Raw genomic sequence first — 25,780 nt, 5'->3', positions numbered from 1 at the left:
GTTTATCACTACCAAGCCGGCAGTTCCATTCCCCCGAGATTAGAGAAACCTTGAGAAGTACTCCCTATGCTATCATAAATTCCTTAGAGGCCTAGCCAGGTTGGTCCAAACACAGTTTTAATTGTTCTTCGGTATTTTCCTAGGCACCCACATCCAAGTTCAAATCCTAAGCTACGCCTTGCTCAGACAGTCTGTTTTTCCACTATACAGATACATTGTTTAACCTAATTCCGACTAAAACTACACACATCAGATTATAATTTTATGATTCTAATCAATTTCATACAGTTATAAGGTTTCAGTGTGGAATTATTTTATCATTATCTTTCAACATATACATTATTTTATCAATACCTCTGTGTATTATTATTTTTATTTAACCTTTATTTAACTAGGCAAGTCAGTTAATTATGAACAAATTCTTATTTACAATGATGCCTATCAAAAGGCAAAAGGCCTCCTGTGGTGATGGGAATGGGATTAAAATAAATATATGACACAACACACATCACGACAAGAGAGACTCCACAACACTACATAAAGAGAGACATATGACAACATAGCATGGCAGCAACACATGAAAACACAGCATGGTAGCAACAGAACATGGCAGAAGCACAACATGGCAGCAGCACAAAACATGGTACAAACATTACAGACAACAGCACAAAGGGACATTTCTGAAATGATTTTGAATGCATTGGAAGGGCATAGCAGATTGCCGTGGTCAAGGCCATGATAATGGTGCAAATATGTCAGGGAAAGTGAAGGGAGTTCAAGCACACCTACTATAAAACCATCCACTGGCCACATACTCACCTTGTGCCTCCCATACTCTTAATCTTGTGGGTGTATATGCAGCTCAGTCGTGCCCAGAGGTATCAACCTTTTTTGGCTGCGTGAATCATCTTTACAATCTGTTCAGTGCCAGCCCAGAGCGATGGGCCATTCTCACGGAAAAGACTGTCTGCTGTTGTCGCGGAAATATTCGGTCCATCGTATTTCACAAATACCGGAGCATATGAGTTCAAATATACTTTTTATTACTTCATAACAAAAGCAGAGCTGGTTCATGAATACAACTGCCTTCCAGTCTTGGCACACACGTTTTATACATTATTCCACCTTATGTAATACTCATAGTAACTCCTCTTAATGGCTCATCCCCTCTGGCATTTAGCCACCGTTATCATATTGCCTTCATATTAGGGCATGGAACCCGTAGAAACACAGAAATAGGTTCATGCATGTAGGACCATAGTAACAGACCGTGGCACTCTACAGAATTAACCATACATGTCATCCTGCTAACTCATCTGAAAGGGACACCTCTGTTCTGGAAAAGACCCAAGAGATGTAACCATAGCAAGACAGAGCCTGTCTGCCACTCTGTACCTTCTTGGACTCTGATCTGGTTTTGACCTTTTGCCTGTCCACGACCATTCTCTTGCCTACTCCTTTTGGATTAATAAATATTGTAAGACTCCAACCATCTGCCTCCTGGTCTCGCCTTGTGCCATGATAGTGGCAACTCATTTACCGTCTATCATCAAGGCCCTAGACATGCTTCTTGCTAGCTGCAGCCTGGCAGACAAAGCCAAATCTGAGGCAAAAAGTCTGAAAAGCTACTTCATGTCTTTCAAGGCAATCTTCCTGCTCACTTTCTAAAGGGTTGCAGTGTATTGAGAATAGAAGCCTAATTCTTCAGTCAGGAAATACTTCTCTGGACACTGAAGCAGCTCACATTAAGGCACCACAGGAAGAAATACAGGCTCTGCGTAATCAATGGGACGCTCTTCTGGCAGAAGCCTCCATGGTGGCAAATGAAATGGGTGTAACTACTCAGTTTCACAGTGAACAGAGGAGCCGCCAGAAAAAAAGAAAATGTTTCCCTGATGAGACTGAAGATGACATAGCAGATGACCAGAAGATGACATCGCAGATGAACAGAAGTCAGACACTGGATTTCGCAACACAGTGTTTGATGTGGCTCTGGATAGTATAATCAGTCAGTTGGACATGCGGTTCCACACGATTGCAGCTATATGCGAGGAGTTTTCACCAATACTCACATTTAGAAAAATGACTGAAAACCAAATTCTTGTATCTTGCCACAAATTGAGAAAAAGTACTCCAAAGATCTCACAGACGGATTTGAAAATGAAGTGCGACATCTAAAGACGATATATGGTGCCCCTTTCTCAGATGATGTTTCTCCTGTAGAGCTCCTAAATGCCATCGACAAGATGCAGCTACAGAGCATTTTTGGAGAGGTGTGCATTGCACTTCGAATCTTCTGTACAATGCCTGTAACAGTTGCTGGAGGTGAACGTGCCTTCAGCAAGCTGAAACTTATAAAGAACTATCTAAGATCTACAATGTGCCAAGACAGGTTGAACAGCCTTGCCAGCCTTTCAATTGAAAACCAGTTCGCTAGAAAAAAAATCTTTAAAGACATTATGAATGAGTTTGCTCACAAGAAGGCTTGATGCTGGGCTCTTGGTGCAGTGTAACCTCTGAGTTTTGTTTACAGGGAACAAACACAAGGACATATGCCTTAAAACCTGTTCTACCAAGCCTGCCCGGGAATGGGCAAAATACTGTTTCAGAGTATGTTCTGCTATGGTTTATCTCCTGTTGAACTTACTCAGGAATGCCCACATAATGTCTTGACACTTCAGTTGCCGTTTCACAGATGCTTGTTCTCTGTAGGCACCACATTTATGCCTGCAGTCCAGATAGTTCAGGATGTATTTTTATTTTGGGTATGTTATTTAGGCATATATTTAGGAATTATGCATAGAGCAGAAGAGGGTTAGCATTGTTTATAAGAATTGGTAATAAATGCTTTAATCTGAAACATGGATCATTGGGTAATTTCTTCATTAAAACAGACTACAATACCATATATATAAAAAAAAAAGTCACCAATTGTGTAGTTATTTATGATAATGCATCTTAAAAATCTCATGACACAGACAGCTTTTGTTAACATTAAGAACCAGACATGTTTGCAATACTGTTAATATAGGCAAAGGATGAAGGTGGAAACAAGAATCTGCATAATTGTAGCATAGAGCAGCAGAAGCTTATAATTAGTACATTTAATAACACATATTGTTCAGTACGTTATTTTAATCTGAAACATTATGATTTCTATGTTTTTCTCTCCATGGGGCCCCAAAATTCTGGCAACGCCCCTGCTTACCCTACCTGTATGCAGCGGAGGTTGCAGGAGACTGATGGAAAGCATGGTCTGTCTGCACCGTGAGCTATCACTTTGGCGGGCTTCCTGCAGGAGTGCATGTTGACCACTGGGTAGCCCCTTTCTTCCTCACAAATATCTTAATAAATTCACGAGAATATGTTACATTTTCATCACACAATATTTAAGGCAGTGCGAAGTTACAGCTATCTTCAGACATATAACCAGTAGCTACCCAAACTAGGACTATCTGAACGCCATGTGGCTTTACCCTATTGTTCTGACAAAGATGCATCCGTAGTATGTTAATAGATTGCTAAACTGTATATATGCATACCTTTTATATGGATAATATAAACATAGGCCTGGCCTACTCTGTTTTTGCCATGCCAAACCGGAGAAAATTAAACAAGTGCTCTCTTGAGACTAATCTGGATATGCTGCCCGCCTTTGAGCGCTAATGCTGATGACTGGTAATTGGACAACAATCAAGCCATGCAACATTTTGGTTCTGAAGCATTGATTAGCATTGAGGCTCTGCATCTGTCCTCGTGCTCCTAGACCTTAGTGCTGCTTTTGATACCATCGATCACCACATTCTTTTGGAGAGATTGGAAACCCAAATTGGTCTACACGGACAAGTTCTGGCCTGGTTTAGATCTTATCTGTCGGAAAGATATCAGTTTGTCTCTGTGGATGGTTTGTCCTCTGACAAATCAACTGTAAATTTCGGTGTTCCTCAAGGTTCCGTTTAAGGACCACTATTGTTTTCACTATATCTTTTACCTCTTGGTGATGTCATTCAGAAACATAATGTTAACTTTCACTGCTATGCGGATGACACACAGCTGTACATTTCAATGAAACATGGTGAAGCCCCAAAATTGCCCTCGCTAGAAGCCTGTGTTTCAAACATAAGGAAGTGGATGGCTGAAAACTTTCTACTTTTAAACTCGGACAAAACAGAGATGCTTGTTCTAGGTCCCAAGAAACAACGAGATCTTCTGTTAAATCTTACAATTAATCTTGATGGTTGTAAAGTCGTCTCAAATAAAACTGTGAAGGACCTCGGCGTTACTCTGGACCCTGATCTCTCTTTTGACGAACATATCAAGACTGTTTCAAGGACAGCTTTTTTCCATCTACGTAACATTGCAAAAATAAGAAACTTTCTGTCCAAAAATGATTCAGAAAAATGAATCCATGCTCTTGTCACTTCTAGGTTAGACACTGCAATGCTCTACTTTCCGGCTACCCGGATAAAGCACTAAATAAACTTCAGTTAGTGCTAAACACGGCTGCTAGAATCTTGACTAGAACCCCAAAATTTGATAATTTTACTCCAGTGCTAGCCTCTCTACACTGGCTTCCTGTTAAGGCAAGGGCTGATTTCAAGGTTTTACTGCTAACCTACAAAGCATTACATGGGCTTGCTCCTACCCATCTTTCCGATTTGGTCCTGCCGTACATACCTACAGTGAGGGAAAAAAGTATTTGATCCCCTGCTGATTTTGTACGTTTGCCCACTGACAAAGATATTATCAGTCTATAATTTTAATGGTAGGTTTATTTGAACAGTGAGAGACAGAATAACAACAAAAATATCCAGAAAAATGCATGTCAAAAATGTTATAAATTGATTTGCATTTTAATGAGGGAAATAAGTATTTGACCCCTTCTCAATCAAAAAGATTTCTGGCTCCCAGGTGTCTTTCATACAGGTAACGAACGGAGATTAGGAGCACACTCTTAAAGGGAGTGCTCCTAATCTCAGTTTCTTACCTGTATAAAAGATACCTGTCCACAGAAGCAATCAATCAATCAGATTCCAAACTCTCCACCATGGCCAAGACCAAAGAGCTCTCCAAGGATGTCAGGGACAAGATTGTAGACCTACACAAGGCTGGAATGGGCTACAAGACCATCGCCAAGCAGCTTGGTGAGAAGGTGACAACAGTTTCTGTGATTATTCGCAAATGGAAGAAACACAAAAGACCTGTCAATCTCCCTCAGCCTGGGGCTCCATGCAAGATCTCACCTCGTGAAGTTGCAATGATCATGAGAACGGTGAGGAATCAGCCCAGAACTACACAGGAGGATCTTGTCAATGATCTCAAGGCAGCTGGGACCATAGTCATCAAGAAAACAATTGGTAACACACTATGCCGTGAAGGACTGAAATCCTGCAGCGCCCGCAAGGTCCCCCTGCTCAAGAAAGCACATATACATGCCCGTCTGAAGTTTGCCAATGAACATCTGAATGATTCAGAGGACAACTGGGTGAACGTGTTGTGGTCAGATGAGACCAAAATGGAGTTCTTTGGCATCAACCCAACTTGCCGTGTTTGGAGGAGGAAGAATGCTGCCTATGACCCCAAGAAACCATCCCCACCGTCAAACATGGAGGTGGAAACATTATGCTTTGGGGGTGTTTTTCTGCTAAAGGGACAGGACAACTTCACCGCATCAAAGGGACGATGGACGGGGCCATGTACCGTCAAAACTTGGGTGAAAACCTCCTTCCCTCAGCCAGGGTATTGAAAATGGGTCGTGGATGGGTATTCCAGCATGACAATGACCCAAAACACACGGCCAAGGCAACAAAGGAGTGGCTCAAGAAGAAGCACATTAAGGTCCTGGAGTGGCCTAGCCAGTATCCAGACCTTAATCCCATAGAAAATCTGTGGAGGGAGCTGAAGGTTCGAGTTGCCAAACGTCAGCCTCAAAACCTTAATGACTTGAAGAAGATCTGCAAAGAGGAGTGGGACAAAATCCCTCCTGAGATGTGTGCAAACCTGGTGGCCAACTACAAGAAACGTCTGACCTCTGTGATTGCCAACAAGGGTTTTGCCACCAAGTACTAAGTCATGTTTTGCAGAGGGGTCAAATACTTATTTCCCTCATTAAAATGCAAATCAATTCATAACATTTTTGACATGCGTTTTTCTGGATTTTTTTGTTGATATTCTGTCTCTCACTGTTCAAATAAACCTACCATTAAAATTATAGACTGATTATAGACTTTGTCAGTGGGCAAACGTACAAAATCAGCAGGGGATCAAATACTTTTTTCCCTCACTGTACACGTACGCTATGGTCACAAGACGCAGGCCTCCTAACTGTCCCTAGAATTTCTAAGCAAACAGCTGGAGGCAGGGCTTTCTACTATAGAGCTCAATTTTTATGGAATGGTCTGCCTACCCATGTGAGAGACGCAGACTCGGTCTCAACCTTTAAGTCTTTATTGAAGACTCATCTCTTCAGTAGGTCCTATGATTGAGTGGTCTGGCCCAGGAGTGTAAAGGTGAACGAAAAGGGACTGGAGCAACGAACCACCCTTGCTGTCTCTCCACTGGGATTCTCTGCCTCTAACCCTATTACAGGGGCTGAGTCACTGGCTTACTGGTGCTCTTCCATGCCGTCCCTGGGAGGGGTGCGTCACTTGAGTGGGTTGAGTCACTGACGTGATCTTCATGTCTGGGTTGTGCCGTGGCGGAGATCTTTGTGGGCTATACTCGGCCTTGTATTAGGATGGTAAGTTGGTGGTTGAAGATATCCCTCTATTGGTGTGGGGGCTGTGCTTTGACAAAGTGGGAGGGGTTATATCCTGCCTGTTTGGCCCTGTCCGGGGGTATCGCCGGACGGGGCCACAGTGGTTTGTGCTGTGGTGGAGATCTTTGTGGGCTATACTCGGCCTTGTCTCAGGATTGTAAGTTGGTGGTTGAAGATATCCCTCTAGTGGTGCGGGGGCTGTGCTTTGGCAAAGTGGGTGGGGTTATATCCTTCCTGTTTGGCCCTGTCCGGGGGTATCGTCGGATGGGGCCACAGTGTCTCCCGACCCCTCCTGTCTCAGCCTCCAGTATTTATACTGCAGTAGTTTGTGTTGGGGGGCTAGGGTCAGTCTGTTATATCTGGAGTATTTCTCCTGTCTTATCCGGTGTCCTGTGTGTATTTAAGTATGCTCTCTAATTCTTTCTTTCTCTCTCTTGGAGGACCTGAGCACTAGGACCATGCCTCATGACTATCTGGCCTGATGACTCCTTGCTGTCCCCAGTCCACCTGGCCGTGCTGCTGCTCCAGTTTCAACTGTTCTGCCTGCGGCTATGGAACCCTGACCTGTTCTCCGGACGTGCTACCTGTCCCAGACCTGCCGTTTCCAACTCTCTAGGGACAGCAGGAGGGGTAGAGACACTCTGAATGATAGGCTATGAAAAGCCAACTGACATTTACTCCTGAGGTGCTGACCTGTTGCACCCTCGACAACCACTGTGATTATTATTATTTGACCCTGCTGGTCATCTATGAACATTTGAACATCTTGGCCATGTTCTGTTATAATCTCCACCCGGCACAGCCAGAAGAGGACTGGCCACCCCCATAGCCTGGTTCCTCTCTAGGTTTCTTCCTAGGTTCTGGCCTTTCTAGGGAGTTTTAGCCACCGTGCTTCTACACCTGCATTGCTTGCTGTTTGGGGTTTTAGGCTGGGTTTCTGTACAGCACTTTGAGATATCAGCTAATGTAAGAAGGCCTTTATAAATACATTTGATTTGATTTATTTGACAATCATTTGGTGCAAAACCGTATGTTAGAAACCAGAGAGAATAGGCAAAGGTATACATATAAAATACAAATAGTATGTATATGTTGCCAATTGAAATATGTATGAATAATTTTCCTTCCTGTATCTTTGTAGTGTCTGGGTGTATTGATACACCATCTAAAGTGTAATTAATAACTTCCCCATGCTGAAAGGGATATTCAATGTCTGCTTTTTAGGTTTTACCCATCTAACAATAGGTTCCCTTCTTTCAGAGGCATTGGAAAACCTCCCTGGTCTTTGTGGTTTAATCTGTGTTTGAATTTCACTGCCCGACTGAGGGACATTACAGATAACTGTATGTGTTGGGTATAGAGAGGTACTAATTCAAAAATTATGTTAAACGCTATTATTGCATAGAGTGAGTCCATGCAACTTGTGACTTGTTAAGCAAATGTTTACTCCTGAACTTATTTTGGCTTGCCATAACAAAGGGGTTGAATACTAATTGACTCAAGACTTCATTTTGTAAAATTTTCTAAAAACATAATTCCACTTTGACATCATGGGGTATTGTGTGTAGGCCAGTGACAAGAATTCTCCATTTAATCCATTTTAAATTCAGCCTGTAACACAACAAAATATGTAAAAAGTAAAAGGGGTCTGAATACTTTCTGAAGGCGCTTTAAACATGATGTTGTAGATAAAAAATAAGTCAGCTATGATAAGTGAAAAGTCATCATCAGACAAACCTGACTGAACTATTTTGAAGAGTATGTGTTTGTTAGTGTATGTGTAGGTATATTTAGTAAGTCTATAATGGTTATAAAGCGCTGTTGGGTGTAAGTCAAAATGACTAAACATTAAACAAGTTTTAAATACACCATATGAAAACCACACAAACATGCCTGAACAAAAAATCTGCATGAACTTGATGATTTGCATTAATTTTCTTATTAAAAGTGTCAAAACAATAGTTGAATGGAAGTAATGAAACAGACATTTGTGAACATCATATAGCTTACAGTACAAACACAATATGCAACAGACTTTTTAGGCTTACAGTACCTTCGGAAAAGCATTTAGACCCCTTGACTTTTTTCACATTTTGTTTAGGTTACAGCTTTACTCTAAAATTGATTCAATAGTTTTCCCCCTCATCAATCTACACACAATACCCCCATAATGACAAAACAAAAACAGGTTTTTAGAAATGTTTGCTAATTTATGTCCCAGTTTGGATGGGGAGTGTTGCTACACAGCTATTTTCAGGTCTCTCCAGAGATGATCGAAGTCTGGGCTCTGGCTGGGCCACTCAAGGACATTGAGACTTGTCCCTAAGCCACTCCTACATCGTCTTGGCTGTGTGCTTAGGGTCGTTGACCTGTTGGAAGGTGAACCTTCGCCCCAGTCTGAGGTCCTGAGCGCTCTGGAGTAGGTTTTCATCAAGGATCTCTCTGTACTTTGCTCCGTTCTACTTTGCCTTGATCCTGACTAGTCTCCCAGTCCCTGTGACTGAAAAACACCCACCAAAGCATGCCCGATTACTCAGTTTGGCCGGGAAGCCAGCACCAGGAAGAGTCTTGGTGGTTCCAAACTTCTTCATTTAAGAATGATGGAGGCCACTGTGTTCTTGGAGACCTTCAATGCTGCAGAAATGTTTTGGTACCCTTCCCCAGATCTGTGCCTCGACATAATCCTGTTTTGGAGCTCTACGGACAAATCCTTCAACCTCATGGCTTGGTTTTTGCTCTGACATACACTGTCAACTGTGTGACCTTATACAGACAGATGTGTGCCTTGCCAAATCATGTCCAATCAATTTACTTTACCATAGGTGGACTCCAATCAAGTTGTAGAACTTTCCTCAAGGATGATCAATTGAAACAAGATGCACCTGAGCTCAATTTCTCATAGCAAAGGGTCTGAATACTTATGTAAATAAGGTATTCCTGTTTTCGCATTATGGGGTATTGTGTGTAGATTGCTGAGGATTTTATATTTATTTAATCCATTATAGAATAAGGCTGTAATGAAATAAAATGTGGAAAAGGTCAAGGGGTCTGAATACTTTCCAAAGGCATTGTATATGCCTTAAATATCACACCATGTCTGGATGTAATATTCTACTCAGGAATATTCAACACTGAAATCTGTAGCTCTCGTTATACCAAATGCATCTCTGGGTCTTTTCTGCTGACAACAATAAATTCATTTTTGTCTTTAATGCAGAGTTTGATCTAAACTTCAGAAGCTATCGAGTGGAATGGTTACTTTCTACGTTATAGAGTGGAATGTTTTTTCTGCTGGTGTATCCTGAGGTAGCTCCTCTCGGAGAAACTTTTCCCACAGTGTGTACAGGCAAACGACCTCTCTCCCGTGTGGACCTTCAGGTGCATCTTCAAATGGTGCTGGTGGGAGAACCTTTTCTCACACTGGGGGCAGCTGTAGGGTTTCTCCCCTGTGTGGACCCTCTGGTGCCTTTTCAGGCTGGAGGAGTGGGAGAAACTAGCCCGGCACAGGTGGCAACCGAATGGTTTCTCCCCTGTGTGGACCCTCTGGTGCCTCTTCAGGTCACCAGTCTGGGCAAAGCGCATATGACACTGGGTACAGCTGAAAGGTTTTTCCCCTGTGTGGACCCTCTGGTGGATCTCCACCTTCTGGAGGCAGCTGAAGCCTTTGTTACAAAACATGCAGAGGAACCGTTTCTCTTTATTATTTCCTGATGTGGCTTCTTCTCCCTGAGCCTGGTCTCTAGCCCTGTCGTTTGAGTTCAATTTCTGATCAAAAAGAACACGGCCGTGTGAATCGGAAGGCCCCATCGACGTGGACACTAGGTCGCGATCCCTGAATGCGTGTAAAGTGGAGTGGGTCGCGACAAGTGAATTTGTCTCTAAGCTTTCCCTGTAATCTAAGAAATCTCTGCCCTGTGAGTGTCCGTCTCCAAGGTGACCATCTCCATTCCATGTGGGAGGGGCGTCGCCCTCCACTTTCACAGTCAATTCATCTACGACCAGACCCTCTCCTTTCTTATCTAGGCACCCTTCAGAGTATACGCTACCACTACTGTACTGGTTCCAGTGTCCTCTAGACAGATCAGTCTGTGTCTCTAAACCCAAGAGCATGTTGTCAGGGTCCATCTCTGTAGCGTAAGAACAAGACGGATCATCATTGCCATTGTCTAACGTGTCACGATCACCATCTCCACATGAATGATCCTTACTCTGGCTCTGATGAAATACTGGTAAATACTCTGAGCCAGGAGCAGGAGGACAGCCCAGTGGCCCCAGCCTCTCTGGGTCTAACCTGTCAGATCCTGTGTGTAAAAGCCTTTTTGTTACAGTTAAAGTCTCTTTGTCAGTCTCTGACTTTAGGACGGCGTTCGGCATTTCACTGAACTCTGTGATACTGCGTCTGGTCCTGGGCTGGGGCATGGCGGTGTTGGATTGGTCCCCCGTGGCTACAGTCTGGATGTCTCTACTGTGCCGTGGGTCCTCTTCTCCTTCAGTCCTCTCCTGCTTGACCAGAGACGATCCTCCAGGACCTGCAGCCTCTCCATCTGCAGACTGACACAAGAAGAGAGGAGGTTATTGCCGGTACATGAGTTGAATTGGATAACAATGTCGTAGGTGATGAGATAATGGGCATAATACCAAACCAGAGATGGCGCTAGTGGGGCACCTATTTAGGATAGATAAACGGGTGCATTAGGAGGGTCTGATTAGGATGTGGTGAGCTGTAACGTGTAACACTTGTAACGTGTCACTTCCTGTTGTAGGAAGGAAGAGGAAGAGCTAGGTTTTGATTGTTTGGAAAGTTTGTTGTTTAAAAGTACATTGGAAAGTTATTGGTAGCTACCTAGCTTCTTATGTTGGATCTCGCGACGCAGTTGGCATCAGTTGCTGGGACTGATTGTATCTTTCCAGTGATCCTGCTGACCAAGGACGGGTCTGAGGAGCTATTTGGCGTCGCAGCTAGCCTAGCTGCTAGCTAGCTGAACATCAAGCTAGCGAGGTGTTCTTGAACGCAGCCCGCGACGCTTTTAGCCATTGTGGCTGGGACCACGGATTGTCCCGAGTACCATGACAAAGACCAAAGCCGGCGGGAGTACCGTTGAGGACAGTGCCAGTGGTGTCTCTACAAAAAGAGACCAACAAGCAGTTGTCACAACAACAAGAAAATAGCTTCAAGTGTTTTGTCCAAATACTTGTGGATTCTACTAATAAAATAATGGACGACTGACCAGAGAGGTCCAGGACCTGAAGAACAGTTTGCAGTTCTCCCAGGATCAGCTTGACGAGTTGAAACAGGAGAACGGCAAGATGACAGCAATCTGTAACTCATTGAGAGAGGACATCAGTTGTGTGTGTGAATCCATGATAACAACGACCGATAAATCAGACTATTTCGAGGGACAATCAAGGCGAAACAACATGGTTGTGGACGGAATTGCAGAATCGCCACATGAGACCTGGATGGAGTATTAGGACAAAGTGAGGGAAATGATCTCTGAGAAATTGAAGATGGACCACAGGAAGATTGAGGTGGAGTGTGTCCACAGGACTGGAAAATCCACCACCGGCCCAGGTGATAGGCCCAGTCCGATAGTGGTCAAGTTCCCAAGTTTCAAGGACAAGGTACCTGTTCTGGAAGGACCCAAGAACTTGAGAGGCACGTATATCTTCCTCAACGAAGATAATCCTGTAGCTGTGCGCCAGAAGAGGAAAAACTGATCCCAGTCATGAAAGCTGCCAGAGCGCATGGGGACATTAAGTACATCTGCTACGACAGGCTCATTGTCTACCCTCCCAGAAGCCTGGAAGGGACGAGAAAGCCAAGCCTATGGGTCCGTAGCCTCAACCCCGCAGCACACACACACACCAATTAATTAATGGACTGCTGAATGTATATTTTTTTTCTCTTGCTTTGTCTGCTCTCTTATCAGCTACCCAGGAAAGGGCTGAAAATAGCCCATATTAATATATGTAGCCTTAGAAATAAGGTTCATGAAATCAATAACTTGCTAACATCAGATAGCATTCATATTAGCCATTTCTGAGACTTAGATAATTCATTTGATGATAACATTTATAGAAGATACAGAAATGCTTTTGGGGGAGATGTTCCTGTATATATTCAGAGCCATATCCCTGTAATGCTTAGAGAAGATCCGATGTCAAGTGTTATTGAAGTGTTGTGGTTGCACTTGGCACATCTAAAGCCTTTTCTTTTGGGGTGTTGCTATAGGCCACCAAGTGCTAACAGTCAGTATCTAAATAATATGTGTGATATGCTTGATTGTATGTGATGTAAACACAGAGGTCTACTTTCTTGGACCTGAATATTGACTGGTTTTCATCAAGCTGTCCGCTCAAGAGGAAGCTTCTTACTGTAACCAGTGCCTGTAATCTGGTTCAGGTTATTAATCAACCTACCAAGGTGTTGTCATGATGTTGGCCTGTTGGGGGAGGTTTATGACCCCCATAAATACCCCCCCCCCCCGTTTCTCTCTCTCTACTCTATAGAGTTGACTCTTGAAAAGCCCTTTGTTAACATAGAGATTCTGGAAACCTCAAAGGGTGGGAAACGGAACCATATTTCGGTAATCCAACCAGTTGAAAATATGCGTTGGTACTTAATGAATATGATGTCAGATCAGTTGGCGACTGAGACATGATTACTGATGATAGGACGACAAACTGTATCTTGGAAAATCTACACATTCTAGTTATGAGATTCACATGGAATTGTTGTGCAATTTAAATGTTTAAATATGAAACTATTTGTGAAAAGATTAAATGTAAATTTTAGCTTCTTAAAACCTCTCTAGGGTACGTGAGACGGTAGCGTCCCACCTCTTCAACAACCAGTGAAACTGCAGGGCGCCAAATTCAAAACAACAGAAATCCCATAATTAAAATTCCTCAAACATACATGTATTTTACACCATTTTAAAGATACACTTGTTGTAAATCCAGCCACAGTGTCCGATTTAAAAAAGGCTTTACGCCGAAAGCAAACCAAACGATTATGTTAGGTGAGTGCCTATTCACAGAATAACACAGCCATTTTTCCAGCCAAAGAGAGGATTCACAAAAAGCAGAAATATAGATAAAATGAATCACTAACCTTTGATGATCTTCATCAGATGACACTCATAGGACTTCATGTTACACAATACATGTATGTTTTGTTCGGTAAAGTTCATATTTATATCCAAAAATCTGAGTTTACATTGGCGCCTTACGTTCAGAAGTTCCAAAACATCCTTTGATTTTGCAGAGAGCCACATCAATTTACAGGAATACTCAAAAATAACATTGCTAAAAGATACAACTGTTATGCATGGAATTTTAGATGCACTTCTCCTTAATGCACCCGCTGTGTCAGATTTCAAAAAAGCTTTACGAAAAAAGCAAACCTTGCAATAATCTGAGTCGGCGCTCAGAGCCCAATCAAGACACAAATATATCCGCCATATTATGCAGTCAACAGAAGTCAGAAGTAACATTATAAACATTCACTTACCTTTGATGATCTTCATCAGAATGCACTCCCAGGAATCCCAGTTCCACAGTAAATGTTTGTTTTGTTCGATAATGTCCGTTATTTATGTCCAAATTCCTCCTTGTTGTTCTAGCGTTCAGTACACTTTCCAAAGTCACGACGCGCGGGCAGGTCCAGCGGAAAGTACGGACGAAATGTTAGTTATATTACAGTCCGTAAAAATATGACAAACGAAGTATTGAATCAATCTTTAGGATATTTTTAACATCATTCTTCAATAATGTTCCAACCGGAGTATTCCATTGTCTTCAGAATTGCGATGGAACAGAGCTCGCTCTCACGTGAATGCGCATGGTCACCTCATGACAGACCTGACTCATTCCTCTCTCCTTCGGCCCCACTAAACAGTAGAGGCATCAGACAAGGTTCTAACGACTGTTGACATCTAGTGGAAGCCTTAGGAAGTGCAACATTACCAATATCCCACTGTATCTTCAATAGGAGATGAGTTGAAAATCGACCAACCTCAGATTTCCCACTTCCTGGTTGGATTTTTTCTCAGGTTTTTGCCTGCCTGATGAGTTCTGTTATACTCACAGACATCATTCAAACAGTTTTAGAAACTTCAGAGTGTTTTCTATCCAAATCTACTAATAATATGCCTATTCTAGCTTTTATGGCTTTGTAGCAGGCCGTTTTCATCCGGAAGTGAAAATACTGCCCCCTACCCCAAAGAAGTTAATGAGAGAACGGTTTGTCATAAGAACACCACTCTGCTCACTCAGAGGCCCCGCCCAAGTGAACAGACATGTGTTGTAAACTATGAAACGCGCCCTTGTTTCACCACTATATAAACCCGTTGACGAAAATTCAACTTCCTGTTCCAAGGACGTGAGGACTTGCGGTCCCCGCGTTAAAAAGGACAAGGCCACCTACAGAACTAAGCCAACCTCAGCGTGAGCTCTGGTTGGACAACCAGAACCTAACAAAATTAGCATCGAATTTCAAAGTGAAGATGACGATCCACACTCCAAAAGGATGAGTTTTGACTCTACCAGCCAGAATATAGCATGGGCTTAAAGTATGGCAACTTGGTATGAACTTTGAACTCTTATTCACTAAAGAAGTGATACCACCTAGCCGTTGCGTTAGCGCAGCAACTGTAGACGTGGGCTAGGAGAGGACGGACAGAGTATCTGTCTACCACACGGCGACGGTACTACTAAGTATCCGTTCTACCACCAGACATTCTTCAAAGGACAACCCGGCCTTTATCTACGACCAATCTACCGAAGCGCAGCTCAGAGTAAATATTTATGGCATTTTCCTTTTTCGAATGGGCGGTTATTTAGAATGCATAAGATACTGTATTTACGATAGCATAGCTGCCTATGGCCCGATAGAGAGACAAAATAGTTTTCTTCCTCAGTCTTCCCGCTCTTTCATTCAAAACCCAACCCCCTTTCTTTGTGTAACCAGCCGTCATATCTGTTCCGTCCGCTAGGGACGTTTTCCTTTATGACATAATTTGTAATCAATGTATGATCCATTCTGTGGGATTATTTAGGTATTTAGTAAATAAATAATTAAACCACATTTTGTATTGCTGATTCAACTTGTTAGCCAGGGTTCGTGAAGATAACCAAGAATTTACAACTTTCAGATGAGACTAAATAAGGTGACGATTAAATATTGACTGCTATTGAGGTAAAAGATTACTTACCAGGTCTTTAATTCTCTAGGATATGTGGGACGCTACCGTCCCACTTGGCCAATAGCCAGGGAAAATGTAGAGCACCAAATCCAAAAAAATGATATAAAATCAAACTTTCATTAAATCACACATGTAAGATACCAAATTAAAGCTACACTCGTTGTGAATCCAGCCACCATGTCAGATTTCAAAAAGGTTTTTCGGCGAAAGCACAAGATGCTATTATCTGATGATAGCACAACAGTAAACAAAGAGAGTGTAGCATATTTCAACGCTGCAGGCACGACACAAAACGCAGAAATAAAATATAAATCATGCCTTACCTTTGACGAGATTCTTTTGTTGGCACTCCAAAATGTCCCATAAACATCACAAATGGTCCTTTTGTTCGATTAATTCCGTCCATATATATCCAAATTGTCCATTTATTTGGCGCGGTTGATCCAGAAAAAAACAGCTTCCAATTTGCGCAAAGTCACTACAAAATATCTAAAAAATTACCTCTAAACTTTGCCAAAACATTTCAAACTACTTTTGTAATACAACTTAAAGGTATTTGTAAACGTTAATAATCGATCAAATTGAAGACGGGTCTATCTGTTTTCAATACAGGAGATCAACAAACTAACGCTACTTTTCTAGTCTTGCGCAACTCTCCAACAGTACACATGACTTTACACTGTTTTCAGGTGGCCTCACTTCTTCATTGCACAAAGGAATAACCTCAACCTATTTCCAAAGAGTGGTGACATCCAGTGGAAGCGGTAGGAACTGAAAACAGGGTGATTAGAAATCCAGTATTCCAATGAAAACTCATTGAACAGACAGTGACTTAAAAATAAATAAAAAATGAATGGTTAGTCCTCGGGGTTTTGCCTGCTACATAAGTTCTGTTATACTTACAGACATGATTCAAACAGTTTTAGAAACTTCATAGTGTTTCCTTTCCAAATCTACTAATAATATGCATATCTTATATTCTGGGGATGAGTAGAAGGAAGTTGAAATTGGGCACGCTATTTATCCAATAGTGAATTTGCTGCCCCCTATCCTAGAGAAGTTAAGAGTTTATTCGGAAGATAACAGCTCTATAAACATTATTTCGTGGTGCCCCGACTTTCTAGTTAATTACATTTACATGATTAGCTTCATCAGGTAATATTAATAACAGAGAAATTATTTTATAGAATAGCATGTCATATCACTTAATCCGGCATAGCCAAAGACACGACAGTGTTTACAAACACTACAGGAACAAGATGTGCGGCAGGTAGCCTAGTGATTAGAGCACTGGACTAGTAACCGAAAGGTTGCAAGATCGAATCCCCGAGCTTACAAGGTAAAAATCTGTCCTTCTGCCCCTGAACAAGGCAGTTAACCCACTGTTCCTAGGCCGTCATTGAAAATAAGAATTTGTTCTTAACTGACTTGCCTAGTTAAATAAAGGTTAAATAAAAAATCATCCACATGTATCGATCACATTTTTATTAATGCTGTAGAACTTTGTTCTAAAGCTGTATCCGAACCGATTGGATGCAGTGATCACAATATAGTGGCTATATGCAGGAAAGCCAAAGTTCCAACAGCTGGGCCTAAAATAGTGTATAAGAGATCATACAATAGATTTTGCTGTGACTCTTATGTGGATGATGTTAAAAATATTTGTTGGTCTGATGTGATTAATAAGGATCATCCAGATACTGCACTTGATGAATTTATGAAATTGCTTCTTCCAATTATTGATAAACATGCACCTGTTAAGAAACTGACTGTTAGAACTGTTAAGGCTCCATGGATTGATGAGGAATTGAAAAACTGTATGGTTGAAAGAGATGGGGCAAAAGGAGTGGCTAATAAGTCTGGCTGCACATCTGACTGGCTGACTTACTGCAAATTGAGAAATTATTTGACTAAACATGATAAAAAGAAGAAGAAACTGTATTATGAAGCCAAGATCAATGACAAAGAATTACGGGAAAAAAACTTTGGATTACTTTAAATGAAATTATGGGCAGAAAGACATTCAACTCCATCTTTCATCGATTCATCAGATGGCTTATTCATGACAAAACCATTTGGTGTTGCCAATTATTTTAATGATTATTTAATTGGCAAAGTGGGCAAACTTAGGCAGGAAATGCCCATGACAAACAGTGAGCAATTATATTCATGCATAAAAAAACAAATAATGAAAGGAAAGCAGTCCAAGTTTGAATTTTGTAAAGTTAGTGTGGGAGAGGTGGGGAAATTTTTGTTAAAGATCAATAATGACAAACCTCCTGGCATTGACAACTTAGATGGAAAGCTACTGAGGATGGTAGCTGACTCTATAGCCACTCATATCAGTCATATTTTTAATCTGAGCCTAGAGTCTTTGTCCTCAGGCCTGGAGGGAAGCCAAAGTAATTCCGCTACCCAAGAGTGGTAAAGTGGCCTTTACTGGTTCTAACAGCAGACCTATAAGCTTGCTGCCAGCTCTTAGCAAACCGTTGGAAAAAATTTGGTTTGACCAAATACAATGCTATTTCTCTGTAAACAAATTAACAACAGACTTTCAGCATGCTTATAGAGAAGGGCACTCAACATGTACTGCACTGACACAAATGACATTGTGGGAGCTGTACTGTTAGATTTCAGTGCAGCCTTTGATATTATTGACCAAAATTTAAGTGCTATGGCTTTTCAACCTCTGTCATATTGTGGATTCAGAGCTATATCTATCTAATAGAACTCAAAGGGTTTTCTTTAATGGAAATGTCTCTAATGTCAAACATGTAAAGCGTGGTGTTCCGCAGGGCAGCTCTCTAGGCCCTCTACTCTTTTCTATTTTTATCAATGACCTGCCACTGGCATTAAACAAAGCATGTGTGTCCATGTATGCTGATGATTCAACCATATACGCATCAGCAACCACAGCTAATGAAGTCACTGAAACCCTTAACAAAGAGTTGCAGTCTGTTTTGGAATGGGTGGACAGTAATAAACTGGTCCTAAACATCTCAAAACTAAGAGCACTGTATTTGGTACAAATCATTCCTTAAGTGCTAGACCTCAGCTGAATCTGGTAATGAATGGTGTGGCTGTTGAACAAGTTGAGGAGACTAAATTACTTGGTGTTACCTTAGATTATAAACTGTCATGGTCAAAACATATAGATTCAATGGTTGCAAAGATGGGGAGAGTTCTAGCCGTAATAAAGAGATGCTCTGCTTTTTTGACACCGAACTCCAAAAAGCAGGTTCTGCAGCCTCTAGTTTTGTCTAATCTTTATTATTGTCCAGTCGTGTGGTCCAGTGCTGCAAGGAAAGACCTAGTTAAGCTGCAGCTGGCCCAGAAGAGAGTGGCACGTTGTGCTCTTAATTGTATTCAGAGGGCTGATATAAATACTATGCATGCCAGTCTCTCTTGGCTAAGAGTTGAGGAGAGACTGACTGCATCACTTCTTCTTTTTATAAGAAACATTAATGTGTTGAAAATCCCAAATTGTTTGCATAGTCAACTTACACACCGCTCTGACACACACACTTATCCCACCAGACATGCCACCAGGGGTCTTTTCATAGGATTATGCTTGGATCTTATCTAACATAGATGTTAACAGTGTCAGAGAAATGAACACAAAGCCAAGCCCTATGGAAAATATAAGGTATGTGGACGATGTAATCACTGTCGGATAAACGCAAACAAGTGGAACAGATGAGCGAGGAAAAAGAGCCTGCAATGTCTCTCGGTCAAATTCCCGGTGCCTAGCGCCATGGACATGAAAGGCGATTTGTATCGAAACTGTCTGTTTTTCCGTGATCAGTGGGAGAATTATGAAATCGCTACGGGCTTAGATAAAAAAGACCCGCATGTGCGAGTGGGAACACTGCTCAGTATTATTGGAAGACAGTGTCAAATGCTTCAGCGTCACCTAGGTCTGGGGGAAGAGGATTGGAACAATTCAAAAGAAATTATTCCCAGCCGAATCCCCATTCCACTGAAAGAAAAGATACTAAAGGCTGTTGATTCAATGGAGGAACAGGGTGTCATTATAAAAGGTCACCAAACCTACAAAGGGGATAATTAACATGGTTGTGATGGAAAAGCCTGGCAAAATAAGAGTCTGCCTCGATCCATGTGCCCTGAGCATTACCGAATGCCTACCATTGAAGAGGTACTGCCAAGCCTGGCAAAAGCAAAAATCTTTTTGGTTATGGATGCAAAAAATGGTACTGGCAGGTACATTTGGATGAAGAGAGTAGTTACCTCACCACATTTTGGACCCCCAATGGTAGGTACCGGTGGACAAGGTTACCTTTAGGAGTGAAACCAGCTGCAGAGGAATATCAGCGAAGGCAACCGGATGCACTTCAGGGACTGCCAGGAATAAGCGTCACAGCTGATGACATCTTGGCACACGGCTGTGGTGCCACAATGGAAGAAGCAGTACATGACCATGACCACAACCTGATTCAGCTCTTACAAAGAGAAAGGCAGATTAATCTATAGCTGAATAAAGACAAAAGTTAAGCTCAGGCTCACAAGTATTACATACATGGGACATCTTTTGACAGCTGAAGGCCTGAAGCCAGACTCCAAGAAGGCGGAGGCAGTACAGCAAATGCCGCCACCTACAGATGCAAAAGCAATGCAGCGACTGATTGGTTTTGTAAATGACTTAGCCTAATTCTTACCTCATTTGTCTGACGCTTGTGAGCCATTGCGTCGACTGACCAATAAAGATGTGCTGTGGGCATGGCGTCCTCAACATGATGCTGCATTAGCGCAAATCAAGAAATTGGTAAGCAACCAACCAATACTGAGGTACTATGACCTCTCTGAGGAAGTGACCCTACAATGTGTTGCAAGTGACAAAGGCCTAGGGGCAGCGCTCCTGCAGAAGGGGCAGCCCATTGCATTTGCTTCGAGGACATTGACACCCACGGAGCAAGGATATGCTCAAATTGAAAAGGAGTGCCTAGCCATATTGTTCGCCTGTGACCAGTACCTTCATGATGGGGACTTTATCACGTTGCACACTGATCACAAGCCGTTTGAGGTCATCTTCAAAAAAAAACTATTCTGTCTGCCCCGTAGCGACTACAAAGGATGACGCTAAAGCTTCAGTGTTATCAATTTCAGGTAGTATACAAGAAAGGAGTAGAGCTTCACATTGCAGGTTTCTTGTCTTGAGCAGCACTACCAACAGCTAGTCACGCGCAATAACGGACAAATGAGACTGTACATGCTCTACAGGCTGAGGTTGAAGACGTGAACCATGCTACTGATCACAACATCTCCCCGTAGACATGGGATGCTATCCAAAGCTCATTCAGCAGAGGAAAAGACTTCTCGAACGCTTCAGTCTTTTATCATAAGAGGCTGGCCGGACACAAGAAAGAGTACGCCCATCCTGGTAAGGGACTGCTGGACATACAGAGACAAACTCACAATGCAGGAAGCAGTCGTCGACAAAAGGCGACAGGGTGTTAGTGCCAGAAACTCTTCGCCCGATGATTCTCTCTCGTATCCAAGCAGGGCACTCAGGGATCGAAGCCAGTCTCAGGAAAGCCAGAGACTCAGTATTCTAAATTAAAACATTTTGTGGCTGTGTGCAGCATATGGAATGCTAACCTACCTAAGCTGCAAAAGGAAACCCTGCAGCCACATGATATACCAGCATGTCCTTGGTCTAAAGTGGGAATGGATCTGTTCACAGTAAGCGTGTTCCTTTCCTGATTATAGTGGACTACTATTACCATTTTTGGGAGGTGGAGAAAGAGATTGACACAACAGCCGCTTGCATCATCGATTGTTGTAAGCAGCAGTTTATCAGATATGGCATAGCAGATAAGGTGTAGTTACGGATAATAAGCCCCAGTTCACGAGTCACGACTTTGCTTTGTGTGCAAAAGCCTGGGAGACCCATCATGTGTCCTCCTCATCCTAACGCAGTCAGAGTAATGGTAAGGCTGAGTCAGCAGTGAAAATAGCAAAGACTCATCACAAAGGCTATGCAGAAAGGCAGAGATGTGTGGCAAGCCATTTTGGCGTTGAGAAATACTCCCACAGAGGGCTTCGGCAGCAGTCCTGTACATCGCTTAATGTCTAGACGCACTCGCTCTCTGTTGCCAACAGCTCCCAAGCTCCTCACACCTAAGGTCATTAGGGATGTTCAGGCACACAAGCGTGCACGTTCGGACAAGTCAAAACATTACTATGACCAGCATGCAAAAATGTGCCTGTATTAAAACAAGGCCAAACTGTCAGAGTGCTCCTGTCACCTCAAGCCAGAGATGCCATATGGAGACTTGGCACATGCATAGGGCACATCAGCACAAGGTCATATGAAGTGGAAGTAAAGGGCCGAAAGAATTGAAGGAGCTGGAGGGACATACGCCCAGTTCAGGAGAGCATAGGGCACAGGAGGGCCACATGGGAAGACTGTGAATATCCCCTGGATGGTGTGGGCAGGACACATAATGAGGAGATGGGGAATACCCCACCAGGGCAGTTATCTCTGCCAACCATTCCTCCACAATTTCAGGAGGATATGGATGATGAAGAAGAGGCCCGGAGGCTCCCAGAAGTGCCCAATATGCTACCAGTACGCCACACTAGGACAAGAGAAGGAAAAAGGTGTTGATAATGTAAATAGGTATTTTCACTGTGGTATTAAAATGGTATGAAGTGCTCGAGCTAATTCTATATGAAAAGGAAGATGTTAAGATAATGGGCATAATACCAACCCAGAGATGGTGCTAGTGGGGCACCTATCTAGGATAGATAAATCACATTTTATTGGTCACATACACATGGTTAGCATATGTTATTGCGGATTGTAGCGAAATGCTTGTGCTTCTAGTTACAACATTGCAGCAATATCTAACAATTCCACAACAAATACCAAATACACACAAATCTAAGTAAGGAATGGAATAAGAATATATAAATATGAATGAGCATGTCAGAGCGGCATAGGCTCAGATGGATAGTATAGAACACAGTACACACATATGAGATGAGTAATGCAAGATAGAATGTCGTGACCTGTAACATGTAATACCTGAGTAAAGGATTATTCTTGCATCTTATCTCAATCGCCAGCGTGAGTTATTCACACACACATATTAACAGTAGGCAAGTCTCACAAGCTCCCCTAAGGCAGATAAATGAGGATGTACATGTAAGCAAGTGAATAGCTGAGGGGAGCCTTTATAAAATAAACGGGCCACATTTGAGTTACAAAGCAACTGTCATTTTTGGTGTAACTCTATTAGACTAACCTCTATCACGATAACATGCTGGTTTGAGGTTCCACTCCCCTCATCAACAGTGACTGGTTGGTCATCTCTCCATGTATTGTGTCCCGCTGGCTTCACAAAGCTCTTGTAGCCTCCAGTAAGATGTCCTTCACCTGAGAGAGTGATTGGAGGAAAAGGGGTGGTTAGGTTAGCGGTATATTGTACACTATTGACGCTGTCTACAATTGGCAAGGATGTAAGGTAACACTAATTATAACTTCTTGATATACTATTTATTGATTGATGTATTATGTTCCATGTATCACATTGTTTTCATTGAGTAAATAATAGGAAAAGCAGTAAATCAATAATCTGGTTACAATATGATATTGTGTCTTTGTGCAAGATAGCCAATTAATCAAGGAAATTATTGCATTCTATCCAAACACTGACCAAGATCCAATTATGGGTAACACATCTGAACACACGTGCAGAGGGGAACGGGGCGACAGGCACTCAGCTATATATGAACTGCGACCTGCTCCACAGCCTTCTGCAAAATGTACCTCTTGCCATTCCTCTGTATCGGTCGAGGAGCTTGACACTTCTGGGACGACTGGCGAGGACGCGCTCTCGCATTCTCCTCTCTGCGCGCTCCCGTGACACCTTCATTTCCAGTAGTTTCCTCCGCAATACCCTGTTTTCTTTCTGGCTTTGAGTTATTTCCAAACGAAACACTGCGTAGTCGTCGTCTACGAGTTTACAGATCTCTGCCACTGCTGCATTCGCTAGCACCTCCATGATGGAGGCTATTTGAGTGTGAAAAACCATACAGTTAGCCATTGTTAGCAGCTAGCGTAACCTATATAATATCTACCAACCAAGTCCTGTCTCTAACACGAATTAAATAATACATGGGGTATGTGATGCTGTGCAGTTAAATGAGCCATATTTTTAGTTCCATGGTGTTTGTAAATGTCTAAACAACAAGAATGAAAAAACGCTATTGTGTAAATTGTTCTTGGTCATTGTTTACTTCCGTATACACTGAAGAGAAAGGACGTTATTAGTTGGCGTCAAAGCTACGGTGTCTTCTTCGTGTAGCTTTCCAGCAGACTAGACGCTGTGTTGCTTATTGCTGCCTTTTGCAGGTCGGAGTGCGGATAGAACCTTTTTGGTAAAAGGAACTGGAAAATCATAAAAGTCACCGTTGCTTCTACATTAATAAAGTTGTATCATAAAGTTATTGAACCCCTCTCCATGTCAAACAGTTGGATTCATTATTAAGGGGTTAAGGTGACATCACCTTAACTTTCATGATATTCTCTTACCTAATTTAAATAAGTATCAACGTCGGAAAAGGCTAGTTTGCAGAGGGACGTGGTTTATATAGCTAGATAGCTACTCTACTGGTGCCACAATTTGACAGGGTGTCAGCAAATATAATTAAAAGTTTACACCATTCATCTACGGCAAAGATACTTCTATGTTTACCTTTTTGGCTGTGCCTGGTGTTAGCGAGTTACTTGCTAGCTAGGTCTTCAGCCAGCATGGAACAAAAGGGTCGTTCAAAACGCCAACGCAGTTGTCAGGTCAACACACCCGTCAGTGCTGCTGTGAACTGCATCACAAGAGACGTGCCAAACGGTAGATTTTTATTTTACAATATTTAAAAAAATTAGCTTAGCTTGAGATGATTTTACTGCAACACTTCTCACTGCATCCTAGTTGCTTGATATAGGCATTTCAAAGAGCTGCCAGTCAAGGCAAGCTCATGAATATAAGCTGCCCGCAGACCCAACCTGTCTTTTTTAACTTCCTTGTAGTTAGTCATGAGAAAAAAAGTATGTTTCAGAATGACTGTTCAGGACCTCTAAATTGCACCACCATCTAACCCTGCACCTATACACTATCCCCCAAAACCCACCACCCCATCCCACTACTTTGGCCCCAAGAGATCCTACACCAGGCCGTCAGCCTTGGAGGATGGAACCCCTTCTCTCAAAACTCCCCGTACATTTTCTGCGCTAAAATCTCTCACATCCAAATATTTCTGTTGCTGCAACTACATCTATCTTCTGTGATTTCTGCTAAATCAGTGCAGTTGATCACCATGGCTATAAAAGCAATAAATCCAACCTGACAAAATTACATTTTCTCTGGATCTCTCTCTTCAGGCCTACTCACTAGGGGGCTCCCAGTCGAATCACTCACCCTCTACTCTCTTCCCTGCCTCAGCATAGGAAACGTTCCTCCCTACTCGAACTCTGGCAATCTCAATTTGTCTCTGAGGGCACTTCGGATCCCCAGCTGCATGGGCACAGTTGACACAATGCTTTCTCTATCCCAACTGTACACTCCTTTGGACTATTCCCTCCTACACATTTCTCACATTGTGGGATCTCCCTTCTACACCTTGCTGCAACATGTCTGAATCTTTAGCACTTAAAGCACCGTAGCGGGCTCGGAACATAGGCCCTCACAGAATAGCAAATATAACCTAGCCTGACCTTATCAGGTAGAAACTCCGTGTCAAAGCTCAACAAGACAGACAGGGTATTCTCAGTCTCACCATTGCCACCGGGTCTACA

At 42.5% G+C, this 25,780-nt stretch overlaps 1 protein-coding gene across 1 annotated transcript; it reads right to left on the bottom strand.

Moving 5' to 3' along the window:
• Positions 1 to 7,742: 7,742 nt before the first annotated feature.
• Positions 7,743 to 24,274, bottom strand: LOC139577625 (uncharacterized). Its single transcript, XM_071404761.1, has 3 exons — positions 23,756 to 24,274; positions 23,232 to 23,362; positions 7,743 to 11,308 (listed from the first exon to the last, which is right to left on the bottom strand). Exons 1-3 carry the CDS (start codon positions 24,030 to 24,032, stop codon positions 10,025 to 10,027), a joined length of 1,692 nt encoding a protein of 563 aa, XP_071260862.1. The 5' UTR covers positions 24,033 to 24,274; the 3' UTR covers positions 7,743 to 10,024.
• Between the last annotated feature and the right edge of the window lie 1,506 nt (positions 24,275 to 25,780).

Source organism: Salvelinus alpinus, chromosome 6 (genome assembly GCF_045679555.1).
Source record: "Salvelinus alpinus chromosome 6, SLU_Salpinus.1, whole genome shotgun sequence".
In the NCBI taxonomy this organism is placed as follows: Eukaryota; Metazoa; Chordata; class Actinopteri; order Salmoniformes; family Salmonidae; genus Salvelinus; species Salvelinus alpinus.
The sequence above is the reverse complement of the archived record's forward strand: the minus strand, read 5'-3'. Positions and strand labels throughout refer to the sequence as shown.

Excerpts from the sequence above, each read along its gene's own strand:
- LOC139577625 (XM_071404761.1), bottom strand. The coding sequence starts at position 24,032 with ATGGCTAACTGTATGGTTTTTCACACTCAAATAGCCTCCATCATGGAG. Across the intron at positions 23,363-23,755 it reads ATACAGAGGAATGGCAAGAG|GTGAAGGACATCTTACTGGA; the intron begins GTACATTTTGCA and ends TCACTCTCTCAG. Across the intron at positions 11,309-23,231 it reads AGCATGTTATCGTGATAGAG|TCTGCAGATGGAGAGGCTGC; the intron begins GTTAGTCTAATA and ends TTCTTGTGTCAG.